The sequence below is a fragment of the Rhinatrema bivittatum genome, chromosome 4 (assembly GCF_901001135.1).
Source record: "Rhinatrema bivittatum chromosome 4, aRhiBiv1.1, whole genome shotgun sequence".
Lineage (NCBI taxonomy): Eukaryota > Metazoa > Chordata > Amphibia > Gymnophiona > Rhinatrematidae > Rhinatrema > Rhinatrema bivittatum.
Window position 1 is genome coordinate 62,699,639 of NC_042618.1, and position 13,496 is coordinate 62,713,134.

Consider the following 13,496-nt stretch of genomic DNA (forward strand, 5'->3'; position numbering starts at 1 on the left):
CAGGGCAAAGGTAGCACCGGCGCCATTTGTATCAACTCGTGGCCCGAGAGTGGAACAACACACCGGGACCCCCCCCACTGGACCCCAGGTAATTTAAGACATTTTGGGGGGATTCGGGAGGGTGGGGGATTTATTTTAAAGGGTCGGGGTGGGTTTTAGGGTTGTTTTAGTGTGCCCGAGAGTGGAAGATCACACCGGGACCCCCCCACTGGACCCCAGGTAATTTAAGACATTTTGGGGGGGTTCGGGGTGGGTTTTAGGGTTGTTTTAGTGTGCCGGTTTTCCCGCCCTCCCCCGATTTACGATTTACACGATATTTAAAAAAACAAAACTGCGACGATCCGATTCCCTCCCTCCCCCAGCCGAAATCGATCGTTAAGACGATCGATCACACGATTCACATCTCTACTAATTAGCACCACGGCTCAGGTGGATTACTGCCAGCTAGGGAGCAGTCAAGCCAACTCTAATCAGAAACACACAGATCATCCTGAAAGACAGGATACATAGCACATCCTGTGAACGCTGCTAGTCTTTTCTAGAATATCCTGCAATCATATCAGCATTATGTACAAGTGGATTTCACTGCATAAGTGGCATTTATTTTTTGTTTAGGAAAAAATATATATATTTCTTTCTTCTAATCGACTAATTTTGATTTGAAAGAAAAGCGAAAATGGTCTTAAAACATGTTTTTTTTTAAACTATATGAGCTGAGTCCACTGCAATGTAAGACTGAAGAATTCTTCAAAAGTAAAAAATGCAAACCATATTTATCTCTTAAAAATCTACTCTAAGAATAACCAGTCTGTATAAATTATTTCAAAATAAAATTTTTAATTATGCCAGTTTGGTTTCCTGCAGTGCAGGAGACTAATTCTCAAACCACCATATGAAAATATCATGGAGCAGACGCATCAAGCAGGACAAATCATTCCAGTACTGGCTAGAATACATCATGCTGATTGGAAATGAACTCGTGCTCTCACTGTACAGGTCAACTGGCAGAAGACAATGAGCAGAAAGTTGGACTTTACTGTCTTCTTCGAACCTAACCAACTGGGTAACCAAGTAAAGAAATCCAACTATAAAAGAAGCTGCTTACATTCTCTCAGCAAATACAAACAGCAGAAGCAACATGATCAATGGATGGGGTAGACAGGGAAAAAAAAATAATCAAGGAAAATATAGCAGATAATGCAGGGGACTTAAAGCTGGACAAAGTTGCCTGAAAAGAGCAATAAGAGGCCTATCAGTGGGAAATAGTCTACATTTAGTTTCACCAATCAAATGTTCTGCCAAGCTAAAACCTCGAAAATCTGACCAAGTAGATCTTCAAGGCTCCATACCATAGCACTCACCTGTATTTCTGTACTGATTGCTGTAATCCAAGCATCAACAGTCTTTTGGATGCGAATTTCTTCTGCTGCATCCCTGAAAAAGTAGAAATAATCACAGCTTTTGGGGAAGACAATTTTCAAAGTAATTTGTGTGGGTGGGGAAAAAAAAAAAAAAAAAAAAAAAAGTGTTTTACCCACATTAATCAGCTTTCAGAAAATTGTTGTTCCTTTCCCATGTGTCTAGAAGTCCCTGCGTTGTCCCACAAAATGTGAGCTATTAGCCGCACAGCAGAGGTGTGCTCAAGGGCGTGTTTAGGTCAGGAGAGGAAATGCACATGCATTAATTACATTTTCAAATCTAGAGGCCTGATTTTAAAAAGCATTTACTGGAGTAAAACTGGGTTTTACTCCAGTAAATGCACTTTGCTCGAGTAAGTGGGCTTTTAAAAACTGCTACAATATATGTCATTGAATTGTCCATAAGATTTAATCATGTAAATGCACTTTACTTGAGTAAATGGCTTTTGAAAATTGCTATGATAGTTTGTTACAATTACACGCGTAACTCCTTTGAAAATTACCCTCTTTGGGCACAGTATTCCAACAAACGTCTATCCGCACACAAAGCAGGTGCAAGTCACCATGTGTGCTTTATACCTACAGAAAGTTTCAAAGCCCAAGCACTGTCAATTTGAGAACTGGTGCAAAGCCCACAGGGAAAATGCATGCAAGGCCTTTGTACCAATGTGGTCTGAATATGATCGTTACTTACAGAAAAATCTTTTATATACCTATTTACTAATAATTTTCCAAATTAAAGAGAAGGAGAGACAGAAGAATAAGGCATAGGAAGACAGAATGAAGCAGAGAGAGAAGTAAGGAAGTTAATTGTTAAAAGCAATGGGATAAAAGAAAAAAGTGTTGAGAAAAGAGGAATAAAGGAGAAATTAGTTTTCTGATAATTTCATTTCCTTGAGTCCAGCCAGACCAGATACATGAGTTATGCCTACCAACCAGTAGATGGAGACAGAGTTTAACAAGTTTGATGACATTACTCAATATAAGCTCATGTGCTGACCTCAGCCTGCCATTCTATGTAACAAGCTAATATACTAAACTTTCCCTCAGCCCCCAAGCAAAAAACAAAGTTTCTGAGGGAAAAACAAAACAGAAACAAGAAATGAACAGACAATTCTTATCAAGGAATGCAGGATACAACCTTAACATGCAGCTTGCCGACAAACACATACAAACAGTAATTCTAAAAATGAATCAGGAGAATAATACATTTTATAGAACAGAGAGAGTCCTGGGCTGGTCTGGCTGGACTCAAGAAAAGGAAATTATTAGGTATTTAATTTCTCCTTCCTGTTCACATCCAGCCAGACCAGTTCAGAGGCACTGGATGTACCCAAGCTATCCCTCCTCTACTGGGTGGGACACTGCAAAGCCCACGCTAAAGATCTCCGAATCAAAGAAAGCCTCTTCCATGGCTTGAAGGTTGAGATGAAAGTGCATTGAATAAGTATAAAAGGAAGACCAGGTTACTACTCTACAAATCTCCAGTGGTGACATCAGGTGGAGTTCTGCCCACAGCCACCTGTGTCCTAGTAGATTACAGTCTCAGTATCTTGGGAAGTGGCAATCTCTTGGATATGTAAGCTACTCCTATAACTTCCTTACTCCAACAAGCTATAGATGTCTTCAAAGCTGTTCTGACCCTTCTAGAACCACTATACCAAAGAAATGGTACTCCAAGGTTATGAAATTATTAGTGCCCTTTAATTACAGCAGAAAACCTCTAATATCTAAATGATGAAATTCAGTACACTTCTCCAACCAAGTCCCTTTGAAAGAAAGTGAGACATACCATCTGGTTAAGATGAAAAAAAGTAAAACCATCTTATGAAGAAATGAAGGAACCATGAGAATCTACACAGATTGGGCTGACAAGATTCTGACCACCTGACCCTGAAGAAAAGGAGTACCTTTCTTATTGCTCTGGACCATTTGACTTCTTTCGTATTCAAAGTGCCTTGAGACACTACACAATGAGCACTCCAGCCCCAGAGACTGGCATTTGAGATCATCATTATCCAAACAGGAGATTCAAAATCCATTCCCACTGTCAAGTTCTTACAAACTAGCTACCAAAGCAAAACTCTCTCTTGCTTACATCACAGGCAGTGTAATGAAATACACCTGGAACTGAGGAAACAATTTTGAGAATAAGCTCCTCTGCGCCCTTGCCCAGGGCACTAAATCCAAGGCAGCCATCATGGAACCCAATATCAGATGATAAATGTACACTGTGCATCTTTGAATCCTCAAACCATACACTTAATTTTGAAACTTCCAGATCTTTATATCTAACAAATGGACCCAGCTTTCCCTGGTGTCAAACCAAACCCCCAGGTACTCCAGAGATCAAAAGGGAAGCAAGATGCTCTTGTCGAAATTGGAAACCCAGCCCAAATCCTGCAAAAACTGCATAACTCTGGCCATCACTGATTTGCTTTTTTGGCCGAACTTCTGTCAGATCCATCAATCATCCAGACACAGATGTACCAAAATACCTTCTCTCCACAGGGCCATCACCATAACCATCACCTTGGAAAAAGATCTTGAAGCTGTGGCTAACCAAAAAAGAGAAAGCCTGACACTGAAAGCACCCCACCTCCCATCACTGCAAGTCAAAGATATTTCTGATGTCCTTCTTTTATCAGAATAAGCAGATATGCCTCCGTCAGATCTAATGACATTAAGAATTCTCCTTGTTGCAGCTGGTATTACAACAAGACTTCAGAAATTTCCACCCTGCCTTTCAGAGCCTTGTTGAGCTGCTTCAGGTCTAGAATAGGGTGAAAAGTAACCTCTTCTTTGGTACCACAATGTAAAATTGAGCACCAACCCTGACCCCATTAAGAGTACAGGACTGGAACTACCACCTCTATATGCAGCAGCCACAAAAACGTCATCTGTATACCTTCCCCTTATGAACGGATAGACAAGAAGAAACCATAAAGCATCTAAAAAAAATGGATGGGAAAAAATCTAGAGCATAGCCATCCCTAACAACTACAATTAAGACCCACTGATCTAAAATAATGTGGGCCCACTTCCAGTAAAAGGCTGACAACCACCTACCCAGTCTTTGCATCAGAGAGCGGCCTCCCACATCTTCAATGGAAGTTCTGAGAACTGCTGGATTGTCCCAATCCATTCGAACTTCCTTCTTAGAGTTCCAAAAGGACTGGAGTCTACCAAAGGCTCTAGACCACTTAACACACACCAACCTCCTCGGCTTTGCATGCTTGGAATCCCTAAAATAGCTCCAAGCCAGAGCAGGTCATGACATCCTCTTAGGCTTTTCTTCAGGCAATCTCATGACCTTCAGTTTCCCCTATGCTTTCACCAGCTTTCCTAAATCTTCTCCAAAAAGAAAAAGTTCTCTAGCAGAAACATTTGATCCACCTTGTCTTAGAAATTGAAACTGCTGACCACTTTCAAAGCCACAGCAAATGACGGACAGCTACAGTGGAAGCCATACTCTTAGCCGAAGCCCAGACCAATTCATATGAATTGCATCCTCCAGGATTTTTCTCACACTTTCTAAGGAACTATCCTGTATTTGTTGAGACAAATGCTATCCTGCCCTAGTTACAATACCGCTGCACACAGCAGCCAGCAGCATCAAACCAACAGCTTCAAAAGCACACTTAAACATAGCCTCTATCTTCCTATCCTTGAGGGCACAGCCCTCTTCCACAGGAATAGTGGCCCTCTTAATGACAGCACAAATAAGTGTCCACTTGAGGAAATTCCAGTTTTTCCCTTTTCTGAGCCAGGAAGGAATACAACCTCACCATAGTCTTACCGGGGCAGATATTCAAAAAAAGCTGAGCTCCCAAATTTAGGCCTCTAAAATTACATCCCTAAATTAGGCACCTATATTCAGCTGAACATTCACATAAATTTAGGTGGCTGTTAGGGACATAAATTTAGGCCTATTTATTTTCCTAGATTTAGGCCCCTAAATTAGGTGCCTAGTTCTGAAAATCAGTGCTAAGCTCCTAACTTTGTGTCCCCGTCCTAAATCTGCCCCCGTAACCATCCACTTTTTAGGAGTCTAATAAAACTAGTACCTAAATTTTGGTACTCAACCCTAATAAATTTTCAAAAGAGCTAATTAAGGAGCCTAAACTCTGAAAATTGGCCCCAGCCTGTTTAAAATTTAATACTGGGGTAACCCATTACACAGAAATCGGATCCCTATCTATGCTATGGAAATGCTTTGAATGGTTTCCTTAAATTCATTAGTGTCTTCTGAGTTAATTGACTCCTATTTTTTTTTTTTTTGCTTGGTCCAGCGTTCTTAAGGACTGTGAAACTATGGGAGGAAGTTCCTTTTTGTGGAACAACTGAACCATAGCTGAATTATCTTCTTCCATAGGGGAACATTCCTCCTCCAACTCTCCCTCATTGTCACTTTCCTCTTAAAACCTTAAGGTTCCCCAAACAACAGATCTGAAATTGCAAGACTTTCTCCCCTCCCAAACCTCCTCTACTTCATTTTTACTTCTGCTTAGTATTCCCAGGAGGTCTTCCAGGGGAGAGGGTCCTGCAGGAGAGAAACCTGGAGTTGCACTCAGCTCTATAGAAACGATTTCGGTGCAAACTCTATGGGAACAGAGGCTTAGGAAGAGGAAGGAATCACGTCTCCACCTCAAGAAACAGGAACTGCTCATCTTGGAACTCCACTTGGTAGGAGCCACGGACCAGACTGCTGCAATGTCTGAGACCATGTGAACCAGTAGGCAGCCTATGCTCTGAGCTCCTTCCCTTCTTGCGGTTCCAATATTGACCATTATTTCTGCAACAGCAGCAAGGATACTAGCAGGAAAGTTCTTCAGATGACCCTGGGGTAGACAATTCTACATGCTGCTCTTTCTCCCTCTCCACTCCCAGTAAAATCCACATGCACTGCAAACTACTGAGCGCTTCCTGAGTTCGCTTCCTCCCTTACTCTCCCGCTTCAGCACACAGTTCCTCAGATAGCAAACCATTCTTCTGCCTTCCAGTTTGGTTTTTTTTGTTGTTTTTTTTTTTATAGCTTTAACAAGCAGAAACCAACCACAGTCATAGAGCTCAAGAGAAGGGAGCCTTTTTTAGTCTTTTTTTTCCTTTTAAAGGGGAGGAGGAACCACAGAAGAAGAGAGAAAAAGCATGGGGAGGGGGAAAGAGGGGCAATTCCAGAAACCGTACTCAGGAAAAACCCTTTTCCAACAACTGGAAGCCCTCTGGTCCACTGGCTGTGCTCAAGCAAAGGTGAGAGTACAATAATTTAATCTCAGAAGCTGCCATCCAAATTTCTATTTTCTTCAGCAGGCCTAACCAAAGCCTCAGGTCACAGCAGGGGAAGCTTGCCTGCCATCTGCTGGAGATAAGAGAATACTGGCAGAAAGAGGTCAGCACAGGAGCCTATAAGGAGTGATGTCAACAGACCTGTCAGTCTTTGTCTCCATCTGCTGGTTGGGAGACATTATACATGCATCGGAAGTGGTCTGGCTGGATAAAGTGGAAACCTGCTTTATGGGTCCAAAGATGGCCTACTCAGGACTCTATGGCAGGAGCTAAGCAACTTGGCTGGGTTATTCAGCAGCAAGAACGTGCAGCTAAATATACCTGGCTCTCTAGTAGTTAGCTGGATACATTTATCTGGCTAACCGAATGTCAGCACTATTTTGGCTAAGTTAGTCAGAGAAGTAGCTCTACCCCCCCACCCTACCCCCACTTAGCCGGATAACTATTTCTCTGGCTAAGTGGCGGCTGCTCAATGCAGCCAAATATTCAAACTGCGCCACTTAGCTGGATAAGTCTGAACTTAGGAATATCTACCTCTAGATTTTGATCTTCTACAGAAAATAGTTCCTAAAGCATGGATACATGTTTCTCAATCTCTGTCACCCTTTACTTGTATTGCCTCTCTCCATTTAATAAATCAAATTAATTTTATCATTTCAAATGCCCGCAAAACCGACCATATCACTCCCATCCTCAGAGATCTGCACTGGCTCCCTATCTCTTCCCAAATTCTCTACAAAACACTGACCATCGTACATAAATCCACTCACTCTCATAACTCCAACTAGCTAGATATTCCTTTTAGCGTTCATCAGACTAATCGGCCCACCAGAACTGCTTACAAAGGAACCTTACTTGTGCCCTCCCTGAAAATAGCACACCTCTCCTCCACAAGAGACCATGCCCTTTCAATTGCTGGCCCTTCACTCTGGAACTCCTTGCCCCCCAGCCTACGCCTCAAACCATGCTCCATCAAATTTAAAAAGAAGTTAAAAACATGATTGTTTAAACAAGCATATCTGAACTAATCAACCTCTCATCTATCCTCCCTCTACCCTTATATTTCTGACCATGCAGTTAAGATGTTCACCCAGGCATATATTACTATGATGTTATATTGTCACCTATATCGACAATCTTAGTTTCCTTATGTTAAGGAGTTGTTGCGCTATATTTCTACTCTGCACTTGTGTGATCCCCTCCCAGTTTTTTTTCTCCCTGTTAATATGTACTTTCAAACCTGCTGTTCAAATGTGACCGGTATGATGTCCCCACTAATACCGGTATAGAAAAGTCTTTAAATAAATAAATAAATACTATTGCTTTGTGGGGGCCATTTTGAAGCAGCCCTCATAGTTGGAAACTACATTACAATTTTAACGAGTGTGCGTTACCTACATTTCCAAAGGAAAACCACTCAGGTACTCGCCCCTTGAAAATTAGAGAACAAGCATTAAAAGCGCTGGCGTAGTTTGCACCTGCTCTTTTGTGCAGGGGGCTGAGAAAGCAAATGTTGCTTACCTGATGTAACAGGTGTTCTCACAGGACAGCAGGATGTTAGTCCTCACAAATGGGTGACATCGAGGATGGAGCCCTGTACGGAAAACTTTTCTGTCAAAGTTTCAACAAGCTTTGACTGACACTGGCACACTGGGTGCACTGAGCATGCCCAGCCTGCAATTATCCCTGTGAGCCACAGGTGTCTCCCTCAGTCTCGTCTTATAGCTAAAAAGCGCAAGCGAAACTAAAATAAAAGTATACAGACCCAACTCCGCGGGGTGGCGGGCGGGTTTCGTGAGGACTAACATCCTGCTGTCCTGTGAGAACACCTGTTACATCAGGTAAGCAACATTTGCTTTCTCACAGGACAAGCAGGATGGTAGTCCTCACAAATGGGTGAGTACCGAGCTGAGGATGCCCGGGAATGCACCAGATACACCGCAGATGCGCAAAGGCGTAACAACTGAGGTGGAAATGGGAACGGAGGGCATCCGCAACACCATAATGGGTTCGTGGAAGGATGTTGGGTAGTGAATTGAAAAAAGTAAGAGTAGGCGGACTGGCCAAACATGGAGCATGCCGGCTAGTCAAATGTAAGCAATAATAGGCTGCGAAGGTATGGAGAGGACTCCAGGCTGCAACCTGATAAAAAAGTACAAGCAGCAGTAACCAAAGGGAAGCTGTTAAGGCTAAGACGGACACAACAGTATGTGGATACCCACAGCGTTGTAGTGAAATGTCTGCTTGTTGGTAGGAAAGGAAATATAGACCACTTAATCAGAAGGATTAGGTCTGTGTGGCCACTGGAAGTAGCAGCTTGACCCTTGCATGAAGGAAAGAGTCAAGTGGAATTCACATGGAATGCAGTGCAATGTAGATAGAATGTAAGCGCAGCATTACTGTCCAGGAATGTGGAAAACCCAGTCTCTCCCTAGGGCGAGAGAGAGAGGTTAGGAAAAATTAATAGAGTATTTCCTGAGGAACGGAGATACAACATCTACCTGAAAAGGATAGAAAGTTGAATGCGTAGAACTACTCAGTGGCAGAGGAACGGAGTCAGGTGAGTATGGAAAGAGTGCATAACTCACGGACCCTGCTGGCAGGAATGACATTAAGAGGGAAAGAAGTTCCCTTGCCAAACTGTGGAAGAGAGGAATGGAAAGGCTCAAACGTAGAATGTATGAGACTTATAAGGAGAATATATATGTTCATTCCGTGATTAGAGAAATAGAGGCGGCTTGATCAGTGGATAATCCATGGTAAGCCGACTCAGAGAGGATTACCGAAAACGGGAACCCAACTCCCAAAACGATACACCTCCTAAGAGAAAGGTGTATCTATGTGGAGGATGTCTGGAGAACAGAATCCGAGGGAGTAAGAAAAAATGGTGGAAAAGTAAAAGGGGTAATACCTCTTTTTTTTTTTTTTTTTTTTTTTTAGCGTCAGGAGGTAAAGCCTGCCATATTAAACGGCAAGATTTATGTTTAGAAGGTTTTGTGACGCTACCAGAACCTAAGAACATCAGTAAGTCTATGATTTGGGACTGACTGGTGAGGGAATAAAAGGTTACTGATATGATGGATTGAGAAGTATGGGAAGCATACTGATCTCAGTCAGGGAGTGGGGAAAAGAATACTGAACCCCATCCCAGTTCAACATTAGAAGAATGCTGGCTACGAGAGGCAGCAGAAGAGATATATTGAAGAGGCCTTTGATGGAAGAAAAGGCATCTAAGGGAACGCATAGGAAACATGTGTAGGGAGCAGAACCTGTGCATCGTATGGAATGATGCAGACGCAGAGGAAAGTTTAGTTAAACTCAGCGTTAAAAGATTTGCCCTGTACACATGTAATTGAGACCATTCGAGAGGATAGAACCTACGTGGAGAAGGTCAGATAGAGCGTTCATTAAATCTCTTAGATATGTGGCCCAAAGACGCATGAAGTGAACAAGGGCCAAGGGTAGAGCTGCGCAGCTGTCTAGCAGAGCAGCTAAGAGGTTGTGCGTGCTTATGAGTTGGAAAGCACATTGTCCCTATGCTGTCTGTCTGTATGCACAAAGAATTGTTGCAAAAGCAGTATTGGAAGGCATAAGGGCATAACTCATGGGTGCAACGTCCAGGAAGTTTATGAGAAACTATGCTGGAGTGCAATAGATGCATAATGGGTTGACAGCTTTCAGGAGAAACTTTATAACCCTAAGGAATTGCGAGCATGAGTCGAAGGAGACTAGGTCCTAGTTCGAACTGGGATAAGAATCAGGGGACGAAAGCAATGAAACCACTTAGGTCCATTGAGTATAGAATGTCACTGAATATAACCCATAGCAGTTTTGAATTATGAGAAAAAATGCATAGTGGGAAGAAACCCCATAGCCCAACCATGAAAAGTTGAAAGGTTGAGGTTATGGAAATATGCGCAGGGACATATAACAATGTATCAGAATGTCTGTGCGCATGCTGGACAAGAGGGTCTTAAGACTGTGGTGTCCAGAAGTGTTACAGAAGGGATTTATGGCAGTGACAGTAATCCCAGTTAGTAAATGTATAGTGAGTCCTGAAAAAAGTGAGAGCTCTTTGCATGTACTGAAAGGAAAGTGAATGATGTTACACTCCGCAGAGAAAACAGCATTCACCAACAGTGATGCAAGAGACAGTTCACTTACCGAAGCTGGTGCCGGCGGCAGAGCTTGGGGTTGTAATGTTGACTCACCATAAAGCACATAGAAACATTAAAATAATGTACTTACTGCAGTATGGAGTGATGGTAACCAAAGATACCATTGTACCTGTGACGTCTAAAGAAAGTTGGATTTTCTTAGGTCCAGGATGTGCGGAGAGTAACTATTTTCTGTTAAAAGAAAGAATAGTGCAATTAAAACTCCCCAACCCCCCTCCCTTCTCCCCTCTGCATTTCGTAGCGCCTGGGGGAGTGTACCGGGACTTTGGTACAAGGTGGGGTGGCCGCTCTGATATCTGACCAGATGGGAGACCAAGAGGTGTCCCAATGGAGGATATCATGTAGGCTCCTGCAGGTGTGTGAGCGGTAAGTGGTACCCGCATTTCTGTATGCTGTACAAGGAGACACTGAGACCTGTGGCCAGGCCTCAAGGTGGACTTGTACATGGGGCAATGGTTGCTGAATCTCATGTTTAGCAGATCAGCCAATGCAGCTGGACCTTGGTTGGGAGGGAACCAAGAGTCAGAGCATTGGTCGGCACAGGGACTTGTTACTGACAAGAGAAGAAGCCCTGCTGCAATCCCAAGAAGATAGAGGGGTTCTCCTGATATTGTGGCTAACATAGCTAACATAGTGATATGTGACACTAATACAGTTCTAAAAGGCACATGACCCAGAACTTTTCGAACCACAGTCCGAATGGGAGAACACAACTCTATGGGAATGCCGCCGAAGCGGGTACTTACCATCCGACGTGGATCGCCGCAAGACGAGCCGGTGAAGATTGTTGACCCCGACGGTCTCCGGAGTCCTCGAGGGTAAGGCCGGGACGTAAACGTCCATCTCGCTCTGAAACCCGGTATGGTGGCACAGGTACAGAGGAGACAGGCCAGGCGTGAGTGGCGTTTAGACTGCTAAGTGTAACAGATGGCCATAGTCCCACACCACTTGACGGTGGGGCACGCCAGGAACAGAGGAGCCCTAACGGAACTCATGTTCCCTCCCTCGTCACAGCGGCCTCGATGTGTCGTGACGCCAATGCAGAAGCTGTCGGACCTGGATCCGGAAGTTCTGGATCACCAAGGACTGCCAAAACTGTAGGAACAGTGCTGATGGCAGTGGTGATGTCGCTCTGCCCGAGCGTTGTCCAGCCTGGAGAAGGATGGCAACCGATTGTGCTGGATGGCGTCAGCGGGCGGACGATCACGATGTCAGCGATGATGGGTGCCACGGTGCTCGGCCCGGTCTTTCCCCAGCGCCGAGATGGAAGCCCCTCGTCGTCCTGGAAGGCGATCGATGACGAACTGTCAGCACGCCTGCTCTGCTCCTGACACAATGGAGTGTCTTAAGCTAATACGGGGCTTAAAAAGAACCCAAAGCGTGGAGCAATGTGAGGAGGCGAGGGTATTATGTGGCGGTGCTATGTCGGTATTGACGATATTGAAGGCAACCTAAGGGGCTTCGAGGATATCATCAAAATGGGTTTGAAAAATCGTCGATGACTGGCCAGGAGAATGATGACAGTGACGGGCACTGACAGCAGTGGCATAGGTATCTTTGAAACGATGTGGAATCGAATAATCGAAAAACATTGCCGTTATTGAAAAAGATACCGGCATCGACTGAGTCGAATCAATAGGGCGTCAAGGACACCGAAGGAAAACGGAGGTGTCGAGGGCATCGATGCATGGAGGCGGGCATTTATGCCGTTTGTGGCATGGCCACGGGCATCAACTATAGGGCCACAGACGTTGACGGTATCGATTTGGACAGACTCAGATTTCCAAGTGTACATGGCATCGGTGCCCCAGACACGTGTGTCGGTGGCATCGATATGGACACGTATGGAATCGATGGCATGGATCTCCCAGTCGATGAATTCCATCCCGGCATCAACGCCAGTCCTGGAATCGGCATGGGCATCGATGCCAGCCATAAGGCTGGCATTGGCATCAACGCCCATCCACGGAATCGAGCCGGCATGGATATCCACCGATGGGATCCACCTGGGCATCGAATTTCACCGATGGGAGCAGCCTGGCATCGACTGCCCTCGATGGATTGCATTCTAACATAGATGCCCATGGATGAAACACCTGGGCATCGGTGTCCATCGATGCAAAAGGACCCGGCACCGATGCCATCGACGGACGGCCATCCGGCACCAATGCCATCGACGGACAAGCCCTCCGGCACCGATGTCCATCGATGGGGACATCCGGCACCGATGTCCACCGATGGGGACCATCCGGCATCGATGCCCACCGACGAATCGATGTGGCAACCGATGCCCCCCGATGGAAAGGGCTGGACATCGGTGGGGAGGATGGGGCATCGATGGCATCCCCAAAAGGGGGGGTGGCATCGATGAAGTGACCCTGGGATCGTTAAAAAGTGTCTCGGGCAGCGGTGGCGGCGACCCGAGTATGCATGGCAGTGACTAACAGCGTGTGCGTCAATGGCATGCATCCGGGTAGGGACGGCACCGAGGAAGCCCAAGGAAAAAAACAGTGCGTAGGAGGAAAAAGCCTGGTAGCACTGAAAAGCAAAAAACATGGATAAAGGCATCAGGGCACCGTGGGGGGAGGGGCGCTGATGACATATAAAAGCCCAG

The 13,496-nt window shown here is 44.8% G+C and overlaps 1 protein-coding gene across 6 annotated transcripts in view; it reads right to left on the bottom strand.

Annotated features, from left to right (window-relative positions):
- KIAA0586 (KIAA0586 ortholog) overlaps nt 1-13,496 on the bottom strand; it is a 299,701-nt gene that overhangs the window by 219,755 nt on the left and 66,450 nt on the right. For all 6 annotated transcript variants that reach the window (XM_029598209.1, XM_029598205.1, XM_029598206.1 and 3 more), the window contains exon 12: nt 1,362-1,434. In XM_029598209.1, the coding sequence (XP_029454069.1) occupies nt 1,362-1,434 (73 nt within the window). The remainder of the gene's footprint in view (nt 1-1,361; nt 1,435-13,496) is intronic.